At 43.7% G+C, this 24,503-nt stretch overlaps 1 protein-coding gene across 1 annotated transcript in view; it reads left to right on the forward strand.

The window, feature by feature from the left end:
* Positions 1–5,127: 5,127 nt before the first annotated feature.
* Positions 5,128–24,503, forward strand: part of LOC132217299 (ras-GEF domain-containing family member 1B-A-like) — a 414,551-nt gene continuing 395,175 nt past the window's right edge. Inside the window, exon 1 of the mRNA XM_059667388.1 lies at positions 5,128–5,451. Within this exon, the coding sequence (XP_059523371.1) occupies positions 5,383–5,451 (69 nt within the window). The 5' untranslated portion in view covers positions 5,128–5,382. The remainder of the gene's footprint in view (positions 5,452–24,503) is intronic.

Here is a 24,503-nt window from a genome sequence, read left to right on the forward strand (position 1 = left end):
GGATGATCAGGCTGGCAGGCAGAAGCAGTTAGGGGCAATCAGGCAGGCAGGCAGGTGAGTGGTTGGGAGCCAGCAGTCCCGCATTGTGAGAGGGCTGTCCAACTGCAGGTTTAGGCCCGATCCCTGTGGATCGGACATCCCCTGAGAGGTCCCAGATTGGAGAGGGTGCAGGCAGGGCTGAGGGACACCTCCCTCCCCCAGTGCATGAATTTCATGTACCGGGCCTCTAATATCATTAATAATAACCCTCCTAATACTTAACATTTATTACAGTTAATTATTTATTACAGTTACTACAGATCAGGCACTTTATTCATATTAATATATTTAATATATTAATATAATAATCATTCTAATAAGTTAGTATAATATGATAGTATTAACTAATTACATTCTTATGATATATTGGTATTTTTATTATTTCTATTTTCCAGATTAGGAAATGGAGGCTTAGAGAATTGAAGTCACTTGTCCACAATCACCCTATTGGTACGTGGCAGAACCAGAATTCAAACCCAGTAGATGAGTGGATAAAAAAGCTGTGGTACATTTACACAATGGAATACTATGCAGCTATAAAAAAGAAGGATCTCTTACCTTTTGAGACAGCAAAGAGAGACCTGGAGAGTATTATACTAAGTGAAATAAGCCAATCAGAGAAAGACGAATATCACATGATCTCACTCATATGTGGAATCTAACGAACAAAATAGACTGATGAACAAAATAAATCCAGAGACATAGAAGCATGGAACAGACTGATGAATCTTAGAGGGAAGGTGGGAGTTGGGGTGGGGGTGGGAAGAGATTAACCAAAGAACTTATATGTATATATGCATAACCCATGGACACAGACAATAGTGTGGTGAAGGCCTGGGGAGGGGGTGGGCTGATATGGCGTGGAGGGGGTGAGCAGGGACAAAAGGGGGACATCTGTAATACTTTCAGCAATAAAGGTAAATTAAAAAAAACCCCACCAGGCAGCTTGACCCTAGTCCTCTTCTTTTAACCACAGTGGTTTGTGTTTCAGTCAAAAAGACACTCACGTGCCCCTATGAGCATGAAACAATTTAAATGTAATAATCTTCCAGTGATTCTCTGACTATTTTATGAGAGTAAATTCTAGAAATAGGAATACTAAGTCAAAGAGTATGAAAAATCCTCCTAGTGAATAATATATGGTCAAGGTCCTAAGTGGAGGAGAATCAGAGATGATGAGATTACTTATTTGTTTGCTTTGATTTTTTTTTCAGGGGGCAGGGGTTGGGGGGGGGGGTGGGCGGCAAGGAGGGAGCTGGGCCTCTGTCCGTGCTCTGTCAGCAAGGTAGAGCAGGAAATAGACATGATAGTGGCAGACCTTGGAGAAGGTCTGGGCAATGTTCTTGCTCTCAAGGCTGAGTCGGTGTGTGTCTGCCCTTCAGAAATGTTTATTTCCTTTTGACACTGAAAGATTTAAGATGGCAGAGGGGAGGAGGCATAGAGAGGAAGAGCTCATCACAGGAATGAGTCTGGATTGCAAGTGAGTGCGTAGCCTCCTAAGACAAGTACCATCACAAGAAAATGCCTCTGGTCGCTAACAATCTCTACCAGTTCAGTTAGATTTTCTCATTTCAGATAGTATTTAAGAGAGCCTTTTCTACACCTGAACCACTAATTACTTACATATGGCAAGTGATTATCTGTAAACATTCCTCTGTTCCTCATTATTGGGACACCCCTGCCCAAATCCCACTTCCCTAAATAAGCGTTACCTATCTTTTGCCATCTTTGCACCACCCAGTGTCATATAAGGGCAAAAGTGCAGACTTGGTTGGCATCTGTGCTAGGTTTGATTCCTGGCTCTGCCACTAACTTGCTGTGTTATGTTGGGCAATCTTTTGATTCTCATTTTCCCACCTTTAAAATAATACAGAGTTGTAGTGACAATCAAATTAGGTGACATGAGTAGGAAAGCGCCCCCCCACCCCGCTAACCTTTATTGAATAATTAATATAAATATCACAAAAAAAACACATTATTCCAAGTTACTTATTCCTCAAAACAATCATGGTAACCTAGAGACTAGATAGCTCTCATGGTTTTCACCTCTGGGGTTACTTCTGTGATTATGTTATACTAGAGGCCCAATGCATGAAATTCGTGCAAGGGGCTCGGCCCTCTCAGCCCCAGCTTCATCTGGAAGGTTGTCCAGAAGGACTTCCAGTCTAATTAGCATATTACGCTTTTATTATTATAGACTAGAGGCCCAGTGCATGAAATTCATGCACTCGCGGGGGGGTGGGGGGGATGTCCCTCAGCCTGGCCTGCACCCTCTCGCAGTTTGGGAGCCCTCGGAGGATGTCTGACTGATGGCTTAGGCCTGCAGTGGGCCTAAGCCATCAGTCAGACATCCTTAGTACTGTCGCAGAGGTGGGAGAGGCTCCCGCCATCACTACTGTGCTCACCAGCCGTGAGCCCGGCTTCTGGCTGAGCGGTGCTCCCCCTGTGGGAGCACACTGACCACCAGGGGGGCAGCTCCTGCATTGATGTCTGCCCCCTGGTGGTCAGTGTGCATCATAGTGACCGGTCATTCTGTCGTTCAGTCGATTTGCATATTAGCCTTTTATTATATAGGATTATGGGGCCAAACTTTGAAGATGCAATTAAGGTGACTAATCAGTTGACCTTAAACTAGGCAGATTATTCAGCTGGGCCTAGATATTATAATCATATAATACACAAGCTCCTTAAAAAGCAAGAACTTTTCTCTGGCTGTTGGCAAAAGAGGAGGCTGGAGAGATTTGAGGCATGAGAAGGACTCAATGCAGTTGCTGCTTTGAAGATAGAGGGGCTCTTTCTCACACGAGAAAGAGCCTGGGTGAGCTCTAGGAGCAGAGGGCCAACCCTGATGACAACCAACAAGAAACAAGGACCTCAGGCCTACAGCTCCAAGGCCTTGGATTCTGCCAACAACCTGGATGACATGAAGCTGAGTGAATTTGGAAGGGGATTCTTCCCAGGGCCTCCAATGAGGGCCCAGAGGGTTGGCGTCTTGGCTTCTTCCACCTTGTGAGTTCTTAAGCAGAGACTCCACTTGAGCCAGTCCGGACTTTTAACCCACAGAACTGCAAGATAATAAAAGGGTGTTGCTTTAAGATGCGAAGTCGTGCCAGCAGTAGAAAACTAATACAAACCACATGTCATAGCTACCTTTATTACTATGCCCACTTTGCAAAGAAGGAAACTGAAGCACAGAGAAGTAAAGTCACTTGCCTGAAGTCTCACAGCTATTAAATGTCAGAACTGGAATTTAAATCCAGGTAGTCTTTCCCCGCAGCCTATGCTCTAACCCAGTGGTCGGCAAACTCAGTAGTCAACAGAGCCAAATATCCACAGTACAACGGTTGAAATTTCTTTTGCGAGACAAATTTTTAAAACTTAAACTATCTAGGTAGGTACATTGTTATTAACTTAATTAGGGTACTCCTAAGGCTTAGGAAGAGCCACACTCAAGGGGCCAAAGAGCCGCATGTGGCTTGTGAGCCGCAATTTGCCGACCACTGCTCTAACCTATGGACACAGCCCCTGAGACAACTGCAGATACTCCTTGAATGTTAGTTTCCCTTCCATTTTCTTCCTAGTGTAGCTGGAGGGCACCCAGCTAGCACATTGCTTGATTTTGATATTATATTAAAACTAATTTAACACTTTTCCTGCCTATTTTGTCCCCCAAATTCCCTAAATTCAGAGTGAGTTTGCTGTGCCAGCTAGAATTCTGGAATGAGAATTCGGAAATCTGGATCCAGCTATTCATCACCATCTATCCAACCACCCATCTCCTATTTGGTCAATGCACATTTCTAGAAGCTCCTGTACACCTGGAGTCTAATACCATGTGACTTGATGAAGTATTAGGAACTTTCTTAGTTCCGTTTTCCTTGCATATGAATTAGGTGATTTGACAAAACTTTTTCTAAGGCCTGTGCCACCAATCTAAGGCTTTTATAGTCCTTGTATGTGCTGATCTATGGATTTGACAAGTAGGGCAATGTTTCTCAGAGCCCAGCCTGAGTACCTCCTGCATCAGAATCTCCTGGGGGCCTAACAAAAAAGCAGATCTGGTTTGTTTGTTTATTTATTTATTTATTGTGAATATATTTTCATTGATTTCAGAGAGGAAGGGAGAGGGAGAGAGAGAGAGAGAGAGAGAGAGAGAGAGAGAGAGAGAGAGAGAGAGGAGAGAGAGAGAGAGAGAGAGAGAGAGAGAAACATCTATGAGAGAGCATCGTTGATAGACTGACTCCTGCTAGAGCCCACAGCCTGGGCCTGTGCCCTGAACTGAATCTAACTGACCTCTTGGTTCATAGGTCGATGCTCAACCACGGAGCCATGCCGGCCAGGCCAGATCTGGTTTTCATAAGCTCTGCAGGTTATTCTTACGCGCACAAAAGTTTGAGATGTACAGCTATAGGGAAGCTACGTAAATATGTAACCTAGGTCTGTGTCCTGAAAGCAGCTCTCTTATTAAAAGACAAGCCTGATGGGTTTGGAAAGAACAACAGGGCTACACTTGCCTGCGATCAGGCTCCTGGCCATGCTCGCCCTCCGCCCTCCATACCCCACTCCAGCCAAGGCCAGGGAGGCCAGCGGTGACGGCGATGATGGAGCAGACCTGCCCTAGCCCCACATCTTCAATAACGGGTTCACAGGAGGAGTTCCCCCTCCAGGCATCAGGAGCCGTTTCCCTTCCGAAAGGGAGGGTGGGGCTGGCGCTGGCCGGCGGGGCGGGGGCCCTGGGGCAGCTGGCGCCTCGCAGCTGTAACTCGCCCGGCTCAGGCGGCAGCCGGAGCAGCGCCTTTCCACCTGCCTTCGCCCCGAAGGAGGGGAAACTGGGGAAGTGGGTCAGCCCGCGGGCTCGCCAGGGCAGACCCTTCCCCGCTTCGCCTCCCGCTCTCCCGCCGAGCGTCAGGCCTCGGCTCCAGCCGAGCGGTGTCGCTGGAGTGTCCGCGGCCAGGGCTGGGCCGCCGGGTGCCTGCGCCGCGGCGCTGCGCTCGCCGCTGCCCTTGCCCGCGCGGCCGTCGCCCTGCGGCGCGTTGGCCCCCCCCACCCCCCCGCCGGCGGGCCCTCCTCGCGGTGGCAATAGCGACATTCAGCGCGGAAGGCTAGCGGACCGCGGGCGGCGCCCGATCCCGCGGCGCGGAGGCTGGGTCGGCGGGCGGGACTGCGCGCACCTCGCACCCCGGACTGCGGCGGACGGGCAGCCGGCGCGCTCGGTCCCGGCCCCGGTCTCGGGCCGCTGCGGGGCAGCCCCCCCAGCCTGCGGGCCAGACCTCGCCCCTCGGGCTCCTACAAGGGGAAAGGACGGACCCAGCGCTTCGGAGGGACCTGGCTCGCTACTCGTATATGGCAAAGTTTCTCGCCGAGCTCCTGGGCTGCACGCTGCCGAGCAAGGGCGCCTCTCCCATGTTTGAGGTAGGTGGCGGGTGTGTCCCCGCAGCCACGCCCGTCTGCGGTGGCGGCGGCCCTGACCGGGCCCTGGGGTCCCCTGGAGTTGGCAAGTGCCGGCTCACTTGTCTGCTCTCCACCTGGAGGTCGGGGTGGGGCAGGGACAGGATGGCGAGGAGGAGACCTGAAGCCTGAAGTCTCTCCTCCCTGGACTTCAGTGAATCTTTTTTTTTTTTCTTCCCTAGTTGACAGGCAAACACATTTTTTTTTTTCCTGTTCATCTGGACGAGTTTTTAGAGTTGCTTCTTACCTAAAATAGCAGGAACGCTTGAAAATGAGCAGCGTCCCACAGTCCCTCTCAGCTGCCTACCTTGTTTCTTCCTTTTTCCTTTTTAATTTGAAAACACAACAGTAATATCATTAGGGTCGGCAGGTTCCTACCTTCCTGCCTCCTCCAGCGACGGCCCTCCCCCAACCTCCAGCACACACACACCCTCAAAAAGTGAACTCCTGTCTTCTGTGCGTGCGACCCAGTGGGGATGAGAAGGGTTAAAATAGGATTCGCCGAGTCAGGTGAGCAGATCCGGACTCTGAAGGCAGGTACATCTAATTGCTCCCACGCGCCTGCGATGGCAATGCGGCTGCTGTGAGCATCTCAGCAAGAAGTTGTTTGGGAGAAGGCTGGCTTGCGTGTCCTCCTGGGACGTGTCCCTTCCTGTAGTGCCACAGTGTTCTTTGTCTCTGTCCAGCCGCCCTCCCAACAGGCTGCCTGACCACGAGGCCGGGACCAAGGGCCCTGGCTCTGGCCCTGGCCAGGTGGACCAGTGTGTGCTTGCCCGGCACTGCTCACTCAGCCCAGGGCCCCGGCCAGCCCAGGTCTAGCTACTGCAGGAGCTGCCTCAGCCCTGTCTGTCTGCAGTTCCCCGACTGGCCAGAGAGGGCAGCACGTGGTCTCTTCCCTCCTGGGCGCAGGAGTTTGTTCTTCAGCAAGAAGAGACTCTTCTCTCTTCCCTGACTGCTTGCTAGTCTTTTCACCTTTGGCAACTGTCGGTGTTCTTACCTTCTGAGCTCCTCTGGTCATATTCCTTTGATTTTGGAGGTCAGATCGCCCAACCATAATCTCTGCTGTGTTTGTAAGCCGGGAGATCCCCATGGAGCTGGGAAACAAGAGCAGGCTGGCAGAAACCAGACTGAAATGCTTGGACACTTGGTAGCCTGGAATCTACAAAGGAATGAAGAGCCTGAAAAAGGAAAGGTTTCCAGGCCTGCAGCTGAGATGAGCCTGCTTGCTTCTCTGTGATGTAAATGTTAGGCAGCATTTGGGGACTCTTCCAGGCATCTGGGAGACTCCTTTAAAATTGCTTTTCTCTTCAGCTTTCTCTTCACTTATATTTGGATTTTTGTTCCTAAATTAACAAAACCCATGGCACATGGGGGATTGAACCCGCAACCTGGGCATGAATAAAAATATATTAACACACACACCCCCCAAAAAAACCCATGCCAGGCAATTTTGGTTGTATGTACTGTGTTTTGGTTGTATATAAGCCTGTTTTATCGTCCAACCAATAGACACCCCACCTTGATTTCTTAGGATAATTGGCTCTCAATCATGGATGGTTGGAGAGGGCCTTATAAACTAAGTCAGAGACATAGTTAGACAATTAAGAAAATGAGTAGCTGTTCTGTCTTTGAAGAGCTCCAGGGAAAGGGAATTGCCTGTCTTTGATAACTCCTTACACCTTGCTTTGTGTATTTTCTACCCATCTAAAAGCAGGAGCTACTGTAGCATCTGCTCTCTCCTGTCTACAAATGCTTGATTCAGTGTTGGCGGAATCCACTCCACCCAGGTATCACTTTTATCAGGGTTGTTGGAGGAGTTAAGTGACTGCCCCTCTCCTACCTGTGAGGGAAAATCTGTGCTCAAAGAGATGAATAACTGAGTCAGGAATGTGTTTTGAGGATGCTTTCTTCTCAGGCGATAACGCCTTCAACACACTCTTACTCATGAATGAAGAGGCGGTGGTTGAGTTCTCTACATCTGGTGGGGAGAGAAATGTATAAGGAAGATATTCCTAAACCTTTAAAAGTATTCGTTTCCTAAAAGCGAAAGTGCTAGGATAGGAGAAAATTTTACGCAGTTTTTCATTTCCCCCAAATGCTCTAATTCTAGCTTTGGAGGTAACTTTAGTTTCAGGGAGGTCAAGAGGAGAGATGGGAATTTTCATAACGAGTGGCCTTTGGTTTTATTTTGGTTAGGAGGTGGCCAAGAATGCAGTTTCTTCGTACACAGGCCCATTAGGAGCTTCTGCCTGGAAGAGGACCGAATGCCGGCAGGACCTCCTCTGTGTTTGCAGCTGTCTGACAAGGGAGGGTGGGGGACAGGTTCTGGGGAACACAGGGGCAGAAGGTCACTGTGGCTGCAAAACAACTCCAGCGCATTCCCTGCTGCATCATCCTCAGAGGCTAAGGACAGATGGTGGGCATTTGAAACACAGAGTAGGCTTTGCGATCATTTTGTTAACCTGTCCTTTCCTTTTTCTTAGTACAGTGTTTAAATTTACAAACTAAGTCTTTGAGAAACAATTTTAAAATTTCAAGAGAAGAGTGAAGTGGGTAAACTTATTCACCCCGGCCATGGCAGTGCCCTGAACCGGGGCTAGACTTTGGAATAATGATTATGCCTCACCAACACAGAGCTCCTGCAGCAAGAGTGAGCTTGCCATGGATTCTGATGTCTAGGGAGGTAGGATATTCTAAGCACACAGGTCGATGGTTTCAGACCAAGCTGGTCCTACTTGTATGTCTTATAAGCTTGGCTGGCTGGCTGGCCTGCCCTGGCATCCATTCCTTCCCCTTCAAACTCTGACATATTATGAACTTGATCCACATCCTCAGTGTTGCTTTGCAATGTGCCTTAGTGATGGGGTCCAAGACAGGAAGTGGCGGGAGAATTATATAGAGAGAGGCAAGCCTTTTCTCCTTCTAGGCCCCTCATCCTTAGTTTACAAACCTGCATTTTGGAATCCTACCATCGTTCATCATCTAACCTGGTGGGCCCCTTTCAGGAGCCACATCTTTTGGGCAGAACACATCTGGCTTTACAGAAAAGGGACGTTCAATTCCATGCCACTGTTCATAGATGTGGTCTCTAGAATTGTCACACCTCATGTCTACTCTACTCATTTCCACATTCTGTTTTCTGTCTCCACCAGTATTTCTGCCTAACTGTGACAGTAGCTTTATTTTAATTTATGCATCATGCATAATAACTAACTGATTGTCTACTCTAGACCAGCCATTGTTCTAAGGCCATAATGGGGGGGGCGGGTGGAGAGGAGAGGAGGAAGCAGGGCAAAAGTAGGTTTACAGTTGATCTTGTGGAAAATAATACAATCCTATCTAATAAAAGAGAAACATGGTAATTGGCGTACGACCGATACTCTTTTCATTGGCTAATCAGCGAGATATGCAAATTAACTGTCAGCCAAGATGGCGGCCGGCAGCCAGGCAGCTTGAAACTAACATGAGGCTTGGTTGCCTCAGTGACGGAGGACTCCAACGTTCCCGCCTGCCGCTGCCTCTGAGCGGGCAGTTTAAGAAACTCTGTAACAAATACGCCCAACTTCAGCCAGCAGATTGGCAACATTGTAAGCAAAGGCCAGAAACCTACTTTCAGCCGGAGGCCTAAGAGCTGGAGCCAAGCCTCAAGCTAAAGCTGGCCCAGAATAAAAAAAGAAAAAAAAAAAAGGAAAAAAGGAGCGGTTGGGAGTTCAGTCACCCCCAGCCTGAAAACAGCCCTCAGCCCCTCACCCAGGCTGGCCAGGCACCCCAGTGGGGACCCCCACCCTGATCCAGGACACCCTTCAGGGCAAACCAGCCGGCCCCACCCGTGCACCAGGCCTCTACCCTATATAGTAAAAGGGTAATATGCCTCCCAGCACCGGGATCAGCGTGACAGGGGGCATCGCCCAAACTCCCTGATTGCCCTGCGGCTCTGTGTGTGACAGGGGGCGGGGCCACAACCTCCCTATCAGCCCTGCTCTGTGCCTGATAGGGGGGAGCTCCCCCCCCCCACGGGCCCTGCTCTGTGGGTGACAGGGTGCGGCGCCCCAACCCCCCCGCCCCCGGCCCTGCTCTGTGTGTGACGGGGTAGAGCCATAACCTCCCCATCAGCCCTGCCCTGAGTGTGAGAGTGGTGGCGCCCCAACCCCCTGATCCGCCCTGCTCTGTGGGTGATAGAGGGCAGCACCCCAACCCCCTGATGGTCCCTGCTCTGTGCGTGACAGGGTACAGAGCCCCAACCCCACTGATGGGCCCTGCTCTGTGTGTGACAGGGGGTTGCTCCACAACCTCCCCATCGACCCTGCCTTGAGTGTGACAGGGGACGGCGCCCCAACCCCCCAATCGGCCCTGCTCTGAGCCCGACCAGGGGCTGCACCTAGGGATTGGGCCTGCCCTCTGCCACCCAGGAGCAGGCCTAAGCCAGCAGGTTGTTATCTCCCGAGGGGTCCCAGACTGCGAGAGGGCACAGGCCGGGCTGAGGGACCCCCCTCTCCCCCCCCCGAGTGCACAAATTTTTGTGCACCGGGCCTCTAGTAAATAATAATCAAGAATGAACTGTTTTACGTACTCACAAATGTAAACCCACTCTGCCGCATCCTGTATACATGATCTCAGCTATTCTTCCAATAGCTTTAAGATGTAGATGTTAATAACCATGTTTCACAGATGAGAAAATTAAGGTTTAGAGAGAAAGGTAGGACATTCTAAGCACACCAGTTGGGGTGGTTTCAGACCAACCTTAATTTGCTGAAAGTCTCTCTAGTAATGTGTGCTAGAGGGAGGATCTCAAAGTTCACCTCCCTCCCTCAACTATGGTTACTTGGTAGTTAGAGTTGGAGCTGAAGTAGAAAACAAAATAAAAAACCTAATGCCTCTAAGCTCTTCCTCTGCCTGGAATATTCTTCCCCTAATATTCTCCTATTGCTGTTTCCGCTTTTTTCAAGGTTCAGCTCAAATCTCACCTCCAGATCCACCTCCCTGGACAACATCCAGCCCTCTACCACAGTCCCACTGAATATTATTTGTGTTTGTTTCTATGAGAAACTGTGGCCAACTCTTTCTTATAATTTCTCTATGCTAAGTTTCCTATCTTCAATGGGAAGAATAGCAGGGCCAAATGCAGAAGTTAATGCCTGGAAAGAACTTAGAGTAGTGCTCAATATGGTCATTACTAGGGTCTTTTCCTGTGTGTCTCTGACCTCTTCAGCTTCAAGAATAAATATTTTTTCCATCCACACCACCTAGCAGAGTGTTTTGCACATAGTTTTCTATCAAATAAATGTCTGACTGAATTGATATTCTAACCCTGAATGTTTATGATTTTCTCTGTTCTTAAATTATCTGTTATCTGAAATTCAAATTTAACCAGTCCTCTGTATTTTTTACTTGATGAATCTAGCAATCCTATCTTATCTTCCTCCTCCTTTCTCAGAAGGAGGTTTACAGAGTTCAGCTCCACTCAGCTGTGGAAGCCTTATCCCCATCCTTCCCTGTTTATAGCTCCTACTGTGTCAGAGAGCCTGTCCCAGGCCACAGGAGGCACCTATAGGGAACTGCAGCTGGGCAACTGTCTATCTCATTACCTCACTAGCATGGAAATTCTGAGCAAGCGTTCCACTGCAAGTGTCAGGGTTGTGACTGAGAGGGGCTTATTACTGGCATCCTATTCCTTCATTCTTCATGTGTTCACAAGTTCGTTCAGTCATTTAACAACTGTTATTAAGCACTGGATTTGTGCTAGGCACAGCATAGAAGCCTTGCTAAAAAACATTCAAACTGTTTTGACTGACCTACAGTAAGAAATGTATTTTACATTGAAATCCTGATTTCACATAGCTATTTATACCAATACTAGAGGCCCGATGCACGAAAATTTGTGCAAGAGTAGGCCTTCCTTCCCCTGGCTTCCTTCGGGCTGCCATCAGGCATCTGGGACCCGGGCTGGCTTCCCTCTGGTGCCGGCTCATCAGGAAGTACGTCCAGAATGATGTCCGGTCTAATTAGCATATTACCTTTTTATTATTATAGATAACACTGGAATAAAGTTTCAAGAATAATACTTTTTCTTATGACAAGGGATGTGCTCTGATTTTTGCAATTCTGTTCTTTCCCTTCCATTCTATCTCTGCCATTCTAGTAAGAATTAAATGGGGGGAAAGACACACTGAATTAATTTCATGAATTGTGACTCATAATTTAAAAAGCAGTGCTGTATAAGATGGTAAGATTCTATTTTTACAGACCAGTTTGTATCACCTCATTTTCCTAGTACTATACTTATACGTTCTTACACTATATATCAGGAGATTTTTGTGGTCTATCTTGGGAAGCCAATTAACATACATAATATTATTTTTTTGGTAAAAAATATTTTTAGGGTTTCAAACAACTAACTTACCAAATAACTTTTGATAAATATTCTGCCTGAAATTGGGTAAAATGTTTGGCATGCTACCTGAGCATATTTTATGACATAGGTTTTTATATTTTGAACACTGTACCCAATTTTCAATTTATTTGTCTCTTTGCATCCAATAACAACAAATGTGCCCCACTGGTTGCATTGACTCCCCAGGCTACAATTTATGACTCTTACCAGTTTTATATTTTAATTGGCCCATCCCTTCTCTGGTGAAGGAAGTTATACTTTCAAGCAGATTTTACTTCTAATTTACCTGGTAAAGATCTTGATTTTCTCCATTTTAATGAACTCTTTTGTCTTTAAATGAATCTTACATACTCTCATCCACTTGGCCATTCTGATTGGCTTTCAGTATTTAAAGAATGAACCATGTGGTCAGTCTGGTTGAAAGCTAATAACTTGCTTGTATATGGCTTTAACTTGAGTGATTAGATGTTGGTGGATGATGATAACACAGAAGTTGACTTTGAAACTAAAGCTCCTATTGCCACAGCTGGGCCATTTGAGTTTTAAGCTAATGGATGCTGAGTTTGTCTTGTAAATTCACAATTCAGTTTGTTTGAGGGCCAATTGAATTGCTCTACCACATCTGAACCATTGTATACACCCGGGCAACTCTACTTACCTTTATCAGGGGTGGGCAAACTTTTTGACTCTGAGGCCCACAATGGGTTCTTAAACTGGACCAGAGGGCCGGAACAAAAGCATGGATGGAGTGTTTGTGTGAACTAATATAAATTCAAAGTAAACATCATTACATAAAAGGGTACGGTCTTTTTTTTTTTTTTTTAGTTTTATTCATTTCAAACGGGCGGATCCGGCCCGCGGGCCGTAGTTTGCCCACGGCTGTGTTAGCTGCTTTTAAACTCTGCATGTGGTCCTAAATGCATGCAGTTCATTTATAGGAATATTTGGTTTCATTATGATTACATCTGTCTAATGGCTTCTTGCTGAGAAACCAGAACATGATTTTTGCCTTTTTGTATTTTGATAAGGAAAGGCTGATATTTCATATCTGCCCACTGGCCAGTGCTGGCTGCATGTTGTAGGGAGCAGGGGTAGGAGCTTAATGCTTTGATTTATTTCCATTTGCTTAGTTCTTTTCAATTTGTAGATGTTCTTGTATATTTTGAATTTCTTTACTTTGCAAATCTTTGATGAAATACAATAGGTCCAGTAATGACATTTATATTAGGAAAGTGCTACTTACTTAGAGTTACCTATTTAAGTGGCTCATAAATATGACAACTTTTATTTATCTGAACTCTGTGATGAGTAAGGACTGTGCTTCCCACCTTAAATTTATTCTAGGCCTATTTCTCCAAATACTTATAAAATATTAACAATATTCCATGTACCTTTCAAACCTCTACCTTTGCAAACCAAAATGGAGAACTCATCACTCTCCCTGCAAACAGCTGAAACCCATGTCTCCTTTTCAACTCTTTCGTGAGCCAAAGCATCACAGTCTTCTTACCTAGAGTAGCACTGGGGTGACATCTGTTTTCTTTCTTTTTTAAAAAAATGTTTTTATTGATTTTAGAGAGAGAAAAAGGGAGGGGGGAGAGAGAGAAACATTGACTAACTGCTTCCTGCACACCCCCTACTGGGAATTGAGCCTACAACCTCAGCATGTACCATGACCAGGAATCAAATCCACAACCCCTCGGTGCAAGGGACTATGCTCAACCAACTGAGCCACACCGGTCAGGGCCTTCTTTTCTTTTTCCTTCATGAACAGCCTGTCAGTGACTCCTGCAGATTCTTTATTTGGTTTGTATCTTCCTTTTCATCCCTGCTAGTCTTCATCCGCTGATCTGACAAACATCTATTGAGTATGTACTAAGACCCAGGGTCTGTAGGAGATTTCACAATATGCCGCTAATTGGTCTGCTTCCCAGAAGTCTCCCTCCTCTCCACTTTTCCTGAATTTGCAGCTAGAATACCACAATGGCTTTTCATTGTCACGTTCTTACATAACAGGTAACGGACTTTCTATCTCCAAAGGCTCAAGTCTCTAAATTCTGCCGAGGTTATTTCTAAGGCATTCCCTAAAGTGACTCCTTCTGCCTAGCTAACTTAACTTCCTGCCATTGATTTTCTTCCATTGATCCTCCCATGTCACATACAGATTCTCGCCCCTGTGCCTTTGTTGTTTATGCTACTTGTCTATCCTGTAATATGATGACCTATCCCCATTCTTTTCAATCTTCCTAACTCCCTAACCTTCAGGGCTATAGGAGAGACCCCGCCTTTTATGAAACCTTCCCCCAAACCACAGCAAATAGGCCAGGAGTACACGGCTGGAAAATCAGGTACTTGGTTTCCAATTTTGGCTCCTCCACATTTTAGCTATGTGATCTTAAATAAATTACTTCTTTATGCCTCACTTTTATTTTCTGTAGAATTAGAATAATAATAGTAGCTATTTCATTGAGTTGTTATGAGGATTAAATAAGAATTCAAATAAAGTACTTAGCAAAGTATGTGGCATATAGTAATTGACAAATAATATATAATAATGATGATGATGATTGTTATTATTATATACTTTCACCTTGATTCTAATAGCCCTGTATTGTCTTTCTTCTTTGACTATCTTAGAAAGACCTTGCATTTTTCTGAATTCTTCACAGTGCTGAGCACAACATAGGTACTCAATCAATACTTATTAATTTTGAACACATGCCATGTGCTGTTTTAGCAAAATCTGGGAACCAATTTATTTCTGGATATATTTAATTGTATTTCATGGAAATGTGACATCCACTGTCCTTTAGTGACTTGCCCCTAATCTATGGGATGTATATCGAGGCTAACTTAGGCTGCAGTCATACAAGTGATGGTAATGTACTTTTACATGCAATTCTGGCAGAAGCAGTACTTGAAAAATGTGCCAATTAAAAATGCCATTTAAATAAAATTCAACCATAAATTGCAATATAATTAAACACAGAATATGTTTTAAATGATTTGCAAACATGTATCCGAAAGTAAGTCAAGTGAAGAAAATTCATGTTATAAGTCATGATTTTATTCATCAGACCATTATGTTCCATGCTTTTGGTAGAGAATTCTTGTTGGAAGTCAAGCTAGATTATTCCAAAATTAATTTACTTCCAAAGAACGTTTTACCCAGGGAGCTTCCTTATTGAATTTCCAGTGAGAAAGAGCGGGCAATGATGCCCTGCTTCCCTCTGTTGGATGACCTGAAAGCATGGGGCTTTATTTTCATGGGGATTACTTGAACTCAGCTGGAAGTCCAGTACGGGTGCCTGCGGAGAGGCACATGGGGCTGCATTACAAATTGCAAAGAACCTGCACCAGGAGTCTTAAGATCTGGATTCTGAGCATGGCTCATCTTCTCACTGGCTGAATGCTACTGGGGGAAATCTCCTTACCTCTCAGAGTGTCAATTTTCATAGCTCTAAAATGAAAGTATCACAATTCGATTTGCTTCACTCACAGAATTGACGTGCGGCTCTGGTCTGGTAACGTGAACGTCCTTTATAAAATGTCAAGTGTTATATAAATGTGAGTTGCCGTCGCTGATACTATAATGAAGAGGACAGAAACATAAGGTGCATCCTGGGTGTGCAGGAGCCTGCTGGAAAATGGACTGTTAGGGATGGTATGAATGCTAAGGAATAAAAATGCTTCTATTTGAAAGGTTGAGGAAGAAATATGAAGCAGTCATATTTTACAATGAGAGCTTTCGCCCCTGTACAGTAAACACCCCTGGAATCTATTTGCATTCAGAGATTTAGTTAGGGAATAAAACAATTAAAAACTAAACTTGAACTAGGTTTATGAATTAAATCCCATTCACATTAGGAGGAGGGGGTGGAAAGGGGATGGGGATAGAAGGGTAGAGTAGGGATGAAGTAGGGGATAGGAGTGAGGGTGGGCGGGTAGATATCCGTGACAGAAGGCAAGCTGCGAGGAGGGGCTGCTGGGCCAGACTCAGAAAGAGGGTATGAGAGGCTAGGATTGTAGATTGCAAAAACATATAGTCCCTGTTGTGTGAATTCCCTCCCCTTTTCCTTTGTCCCCTGAGTCTAGCTACCCTGAGCCAGAAAAAGACCTTGACATATGATGGATGACCCAAACAACTGGGCTATGGGGCCATTTCAGAGAGCAGAACTCAGAGGAGGGAGCCTTTTCAAAGCATGGCAGCACGGATGTCCGGGGCAGAGCAGAAATGGGCTGTTTGCTGCAGGAGCAGTATAGGAACACAGGTGGCCTGGAGCCAGGTTGGCCCAATGTCTGGTTCAAGAGCTCACAGGATGTAATTTTTCCCCAGAAGGCACCAACTAATACCAAAGGAAGAAAGGATTCTTGGAAGAGAATCTGATGCCTCAGAGTGTGGGTAGAGTTCTGTAGCTAGCAAATTTTGGGTGGAAGTGATAAGATGACTTCACTTGTAACTACATTTAGGTACATACAATTTGTTCATATAATCTTGTCAGTTTTCTTTTTTCCTATTTCATTCTTGAGTCAGTGTGAAATCTAAAACTCTAACCCACCAAGCCTTTTTTTTTTTTTTTGGCCCATCAAGCTTGTTCTTGATGCTCATTTTAACCAAATTTTATACACATTATAATGTCTCGTGTGTCTGTTAGAAGAGAGTAGGGTGGTGCGGGAGAGGTCAGAGGCACACACAGAGCCACACACATGCAGATAGACACACAGACAAACAGAATTTGCTCCTGGAATGGCTATGATGATCAAATCATATCATAATCAGAGGTTAAAATAAATCTAGAAATCTCACTGATTTTTTTATTTATCAACTTTGCTCCAAAACCTTGAATGTGCTTATAAAAGTGAGGCCACGCATATGGGACACTTCTCAGGGGTTAACAAATGGAACTTTTTTCCTTTGGAGATTCTCTTTTGCTTTTTGCTCTCCTCTAGCCTAGGGAGGCCCTTTCTAAGGGTCGATGATATGGCTGTGTGTGATTTTCAGTTTTCCCATCTCACTCTGCAAATAGAAACTGATTTCATTTTTTCTCATGTGTAAAGAAATAGCGCATCTGATTGCACAGGCCAGAAATAAATGATTGGAAAGCATCCAGTCAGGCTCTGGGGAAGCCCCTAAAATTATCCCCTGCCTTATGGACTGTCCAGATTGTATGTGTGGCTGGGAAGACAAGGGAAGGAAAGCAGGATTTGAGAAATAAAATTTTCTCGGGCCCAGATGCTATGAGTGAGTCAGATGACTGTGATTTTTAGGAGTCCACTTGCACGGTGCCAGGCATGAATGTCCATGCAGCTTGGCGGACCCTCTGGGGTTCCCAGTTAATGCAGCTCCCTCTCTCTGCATGTTGTGTGAACTTCCCTTATGCATGAATACTGTACCCTTACTTAGCAGAGTTGATAGATAATAAACGATAATAACATTTCCTTAGAATTTACCAAAACATCTTGCACACATAATTTTATTAGAAATGAAAAAGCAGTAGGGGGTTATTTTACTCTATTTACAGATGAAAAAAAACTAAGGAATGAGAAGTAAATTATTAGCTATTGGAAAATAGCTTGGGTCTAAAATTGTCCAACAGCCTTGCAGATAATAAAAATAATTTATTACCTTTTTCTATATATGTCTTCCTCCTTAATAGAATTAAGAAGATAGCACTAAAAAGACACCATCAATTGAAATCATCAGTATGAAATTCTTTGAAAATCATAAAGTGGTATAAAAAAGGGTAGGGTATCTTTTACCTCAAATACAGTTTAGAACAATAATGCAGGGAATACCTAAATACCATAAAATGGTGTTATTATTTAAATTAAACATTCTATCCTTAGTAAAGGTACTTCTCATTTCTGGCATTTCAGACGATCTGGTTTCAAAGGCATTTTCCAAGCCCTTCTTTGTCCACAAAAATTAGCATTAATCCCACCTGATATTTCTAACTACCCTATCTCTTCCTTCGAGTTCCTTATTTCACTGGATGAAGAGCTCCCAAGCTGTAAACTATAGAGAACAAATAGATTTTCTCTATACTCAAACCAGTCTCTCTCTCTTTTTTTTTTTTTTAAAAAAATCTTTATTGTTGAAAGTATTACATGTGCCCCCTTCTGTCTCCCATTGATCTCTTCTAAGCCACCCCCACTCCAGGCCCCAGGCCTTCACTACCCTATTGTCAGTGACCATGGGTTATGCATACATGCATACAAGTTCTTTGGTTGATCTCTTCCCACCCCTCCACCCCCCCGCCCCGCCCCTTCCCTTTGAGATTCAACAGTCTGTTCCATGCTTCTATGTCTCTGAATCTGTTTTGTTCACCAATTTATTTTGTTCATTAGATTTCACATATGATATACACAAACCATTCTTAAGATGTGCAGCACACCGGGGTGACTGCCCAGGATTTCATGTTATACTGGTGGCTGAGCGTGCTATCAGTAGAAGAGAATAATTGACAAATTTTGCGGCACAGTGCTTTGTAGATTTTGAATCACTTTGACTGAATCTTGATAAACAGCTTTGGAAGCATTATCCCCACCTGACAAATTTAGAAGCTGAGGTTCAGAGAGATGAAGTGAATGTCACAGGATAACGAGAGCCGGAAAGTAATGGAGCTAGGACTTCAGTTCTGGGTTTTCTGGTTCCAAGTTCCCCTCGTCTTTCCATGGGAAGCTAGGTCTTAACTGGGACGCCCTCACCAGTGTAAGGAAGCAATTGAGTCTCATATTCATTAGTTATCTCCATAACAATTCCACCATCACCAAGGCAAAGGAGTGGCACTTCCTACTCCTTGTATCTGCTTGATATTAAAGGCTGCCATTTACAATGAACTTCTAGAGTTTAAGTTAAACCTCTTCTTTGTCACTTGTCAGTTATTATTTGTGTGACCATAGGCAAGTTCCTTAACTTCTCTAAGCTTCAGTGTCTTCATCTCTAAAATGAAGACAATTGTTACTCTGAGGATTAAATGAGAAAAATATATGTAAAGTATTAAGTACTCTGCCTGGCACATAATTAACATTAGGTGTTGCCGTTCTTCTTCTTAATAAGTTTTCTTTCATTTTCCACTTCATGGTTGGACTTGATTTACATTTTAGTCTGGTTCTTCCTGTATTAATTTTTTGGAGTGAGGTGGATATTAAGTGGACATGTGATGGGAGTATAAGAGAAGGCACCAACTATATACTTTGTCACTGGCCCACACATAAATGAAATTAGATATGATAGCACTAGTGGTGATAAAATATTAGCTTGATTATTTTTTATGGTAAATAAACCAGTGTTTACTCTTCTTTCTGAAGTCTCTTGCCCATTATGTACTATGCTATGCTGACTACCCATTGAATAGTATTTATTTAATCCCAATTATGTGTGCTTTTCAGCACTCAATTCGCTGCCACCTCTCCCGGCTCCCCCTCTCTCCCCAGTCTCTCCCCAGATTCCACTCCTCTGCACACTCTCCCTCTCTTCAGCACAGGTGAGTGTCTGTATCCGAAATGTCCCATGAACAGGATTCAGTGAAAACAGACAAACAAACGCTGGCCACGGAAACGGGGAAGGCTTGGTTTCTGTAAGCTTCTTCTCTTACCGGGACTGTATGGTCAGGTCAGCTCTTCAGGCTGCCCCCTTTAGGCTCAGTCCTCCGCGGTCACAGAACCCAGCTCTCAATTTCCCTGGCGGCGCCAGGAATCCCGCGGTTCTCCTTTCCCCCGTCAGGGGCTGTGCCTGTCCCAGGGGACGCGGCTGTCTGCCACGCGGTCTCCCTCCGACCCTCTGGGCTCAGAGGTCTGGCAAACTTTCCTGCCCAAATCCCTGGTTTTTTTTACCTTTCCAGGGGAGTTCTGCTCTTCCCGGCTGCAAACCCTCTCACCAGCTGAGCAATTTCGCCAATTCGGTGTGGGTGTTACTAGTTTCAGCTGCTCATTCCATTTGCTCCGGGACACGACCTGGGACGCGTCTGCCTATATCGCCGCCATCTTGGTTCTCCCAGTTCAGACGTCTGATTTTGACTTCCCTCCCGGGAAAGTCCCAGAAAGTCCAGATCCAAAGCCTGAACTCAATTATGTGTGCTTTTCATGTGCTTGGTGCTGTGAGGATTACAGCAGAGGACTATTCTGAGCTGAGATCTGGTAGGAAACCATTATGGCTATTCTAGGAAAAAGATTTCTTGGGTTAACTCTTTCTCGAGAATGCTTCCAAGTGCTGTAACAACCATTTCAAATATTTCCCCAAAGGAGTAGATTTCAGAAGAAATTCTGTTTTTCCAGATTGTTGCTATAAATAGGCAGAATAAGTTCTCAATTGTGTCTTGTCATTTCCAAGACACAGCAATGATTGAAAATGGTGCAATGGTGGGATTATGACTGAGATCACATCAGACATAAAACGTTTTGAAAATTATGCCTCTTTACTGGATTTTCTGATTTTGTTTTGTTAGACAAGTTACTTTCTCACATGTAAAATGTTCTAAATAAAAATATCTTACTGGGCAGTTGTGCAGATTATATGAAGTATGATGTGAAAGTATTTAGCATAATGCCTGTCACATGATAGCAGTTACCCAATTAGCAATGTTTTTCTTTCTTTATCGATGAATATGCTCCTTGGCTTTTCTTGACCACAGGTTTGAATTAAGTCCTCCCTTGAAGCCCCTCCTCCTGTTATCCACTTTTATTCTGCTATCCCTGGAGCATTTTTGCGTTTCTGCAGCTCAGCATGGCTTTACATGCATAACCCATCAAAGAGTTAATAGCGCTGTGCTCCAACCTTTCAGGTTTGCTGGAGCTGCTTTATCAGAAAAATCATTGTGGTTCCTTTTGTGCAGCTCATTGATGTCCAAAGCAACTAGTTAGAGAGAGGGAGTATAGAAATTCGATCTTTACTAACATCGACATTTCTTCCAATTTAAGCAATTGGTTTGCTTACATTCCTTGTGAAAACCTGTTGAGATCTAAAATTATCCTAGCTGACTACATTAGAGGGTCCTAAAAGGTTTTTGGTGTTAGAATGAAGACTATTTGAACATTAAATACATAGTCAGAGTTTGGAAGGGATCCAGCACATCTCATGAACATACTAGACAAGCAGTTTGTAGTCATGACAGCATCACAGACGCTTCAGGCTCAGTGTAACTGAGAATCTCGCCTACTTCGAGGGAAGAGGATTGTGTTAGGTATTTCCCTTTGCTCCTCCAGTTCTTGACCTTTTCCCACTCTGTGCTCCAGGAAGCCCACCTGTACAAAACACACCCGCAGGGTTCGCTGGGCCTCAGCTTCTAATTGTGTTTGGCCAGTGGGGAGCACTGGTCAGAGACTGGAGGGAGTGGAGAATGTAGGGGCAAGACAGTTATCACTCCATCCCCCTCACTGCAAGGTCGCCTTGAGCTGGTTGTGTCCCTCTGACTAAGATCACAGCTCCTGTAAGTTGGTCCTCTCCACATAGCCTGTTTGTCCCTTGCTACTTTAGTGGGGGTAATTGAGCACGTTACTAGCCCCAAGATATTGTACCATACTGTGTGGTTTTTCTTACACCCTTCTTGCACCTTCATAAATAGTCAAATTTTATTGAATTTTCTTTAAATTACCCAATTTGAATATGTCATCTGTTTCCTAACTTCCTCCAGAAAGATCAAAGTGACCATCTGAATTATTGGTTTGTAAAAAATTCTGCCAATTCATAAAAATGCTGTTGTGCCTCATTACATATTTAGGCAAAAGTGCATGAATTCACAAGAATGATCTGTAATGATGTAGCTGGTGTTGGATGTGATTTGTGGTGAAATGGAATGTCATTTGGATCGAATGAGAATATTATTAGAACTTCAGGAAATGCTAGTGTCTTAAAAGAGTAGAGTCTGTAGAGATGGAATGGGATGCTGAATGCATTGCACCTCAAAGTTTTGATTTGCAGGTGAGGAATTTGAATCGCCAAGACATTAGATGAGTTGCCCAAAGTCAGACAATTGGTATGTGGCAAGCTGGGTCTTGAACCTCAACAGTGACTCTAAAGCTAGTGGTTGTTTTAGTGCTCTAAATTGTGGAAAACAGTTCAATTTAGTTTCTGTAAAGCAAAATACATGGATTTGACTTTAATTGGTCAGCTTGCAATGAACAAAGAAATGTGCTTGAGAATGGTGTGTTGTGTATTTTAATTTGTTTTTAAACAGAAAATTAAGTGTAAGTGAGAAATTTCAGTTTGAAATAATTAATCTGTCACATCAGGTCACAAATAGAACAATGTTATGAAGATGGTAACTGTTTTAGAATTTATTTATCAAGGGACTTTTTTCCTGTATAGTACTTTCAGTTTTAGAAAATATGATTTATACTTGTGCTGAGTGATGAATTATAAAACCACTCAGACAACTCTTGACCTCTGAATATATTTCATTATTAAAAGAGTTTTCAGAGAACTGGTTTTTCCTTACTGTTTCATACCAGACAAATATTTGATTTTCTATTGCATATGTGGTATGTACCCTGAGAATTGGAGTAGTTGTTACATGGAATGTGTCAATGTTTCTATCCTTAAGATAATGCTGACCTAATGCAAAGAATATGGTATAAAAATTATATCCAAATTGGAAAATAAACAGTATACAATTTTCTGCTTATATCAACTGTTAAGAGGGCCTATATGATAACCCCTTCAATTAAAGTGTAAGTCCCTGAAGTTGTGAAAACTTACTCTTTTATTTTGTAGCTTCTTTTACCTCTTTCCTGTGGTGGGTAGGAAAAATGATAATTACTTAGTAAATATTTGATTAATAAATAAATGAAAATCACAGCAGGTCTTATAGTATTTCAGAAATAAGAAAGGGAATTTGATCTAATCTGATTTATCCAGTTCATAGTTGCTAGGCTAGATGGCTCACTTGGGAATGTTACTTTGCTATACATTGTGTGTGAGTATGGTGACTCTTTTTTTCCTATTTAGGTTTGTATATAGAAAAATTGGATTGTCAATTCAATATTATGTTTTTAATAAATTAAAAAGTGAAACTTTAGGTAAACAAATCATTATCAGGATGATTTAAATCAATTTTACTATGAAGAAACAGCATCAATTTTCTTATATATAAAACCTTGAAGATTAGTAAATATAAACTGTTTATTTGCTTCAGTTTTTGTGCTTTGATACTTTAAAGCAGTGACTCACACCTGCTAGATGTGTTAGTTTTCCTTGCACTTTTGCAAAACACTAAGATGCTCTTTGCTCTAATCCAGCTTTCCTGGATAATGCTACATATTACTATATTGCATGCATATTTTAGAATTTTGAACTATCAGTTTTTCCTCTGTGTATGCAAATATATGTCATTCCCTTTAAAATGTCATGAATGGATCTTTGTTTGTTAAATGTCACTATTGGTTTAATTATCTTTTGAATAGTATAGTTTTAAGAAAAACAGACCCGTTGAAAAGATCATGGTCAACTATATGCTTACCCAGATATAAAAATTTTATTTTGATAATGACATTTTCTCCAAATAGAAATTTACAGCATGGTCCTCTAGCATGAGTACTCAATGCTCCTTTATTACCCAACCAATCAAATTAGTTCTCTTCCTCATTGGACCCCAAAAGGAGGAATACAAATCTGACAGGTTGCAGTACTCAGATTGGGCCATATCTGTGAGTGTGTGGAGTCTCTGATGTGCATATGTCTGTCTCTCTTTTCTTCTTCCTTCTAAAATGGTAGGACATCCCTGGCCAATGTGGCTCCGTTGGTTGGGAATCATTCTGTGCACCAAAAAGTTACTGGTTTGATGCCTGGGTTGCGGGTTTGATCCCTGGTAGGGGGCATGCAGGAAGCAGCCTATTGATGTTTCGTGTTTTTGTTTTTTTTAAAATATATTTTATTGATTTTTTTTTTTTTACAGAGAGGAAAGGAGAGGGATAGAGAGTTAGAAACATCGATGAGAGAGAAACATTGATCAGCTGCCTTCTGCACACCCACCACTGGGGATGTGCCCACAACCAAGGTACATGCCCTTGACCGGAATTGAACATGGGACCTTTCAGTCCTCAGGCTGGCGCTCTATCCACTGAGTCAAACCGGTTAGGGCCGATGTTTCGTTTTCACATAGATGTTTCTCTCTCTCTTTCCCCCTCTCCTTTCTTCTCTCACTAAAAATGAATAAAAAATGTAAAAAAAAAATTGGTGGGACCAAGGAAAACTCCCACTTATGAAAATGCACAGCTTATCTCTTTTTATTGCTTTTTCTCTATTTCCCTTCTATATTGTGAGGGTAGATAGCTGTTCTTCAGAAGAGATTCTGCAAGCTTTCTTGGTATCTCTAGATTCACTCTTCATTCCACATTGAAACAATTGTGGAACTTCTCTCCTAGCAAGAAGCTCAATATTAGACAATGAAAAGAACTATGTTTATTTCTTCACCGTTGTATCCCCAGCACATAGCAATGTTTCCCCAATAGCAGGCTTGTAGAATTAGGACATGAATGAATAAGTGCATAAAACCACATCATACCTTTTCACAGACCTTCCTCTTCCCCCATCCCCAAGGGAACTACAACATCATTCTCCTCCATGCATGTACATACTTATGGATATAAGATATGTTTTGATGGACTCCTTTCACTTTTCTCTTTGGCC

The sequence above is a fragment of the Myotis daubentonii genome, chromosome 1, assembly GCF_963259705.1.
Source record: "Myotis daubentonii chromosome 1, mMyoDau2.1, whole genome shotgun sequence".
NCBI classification, from domain to species: domain Eukaryota; kingdom Metazoa; phylum Chordata; class Mammalia; order Chiroptera; family Vespertilionidae; genus Myotis; species Myotis daubentonii.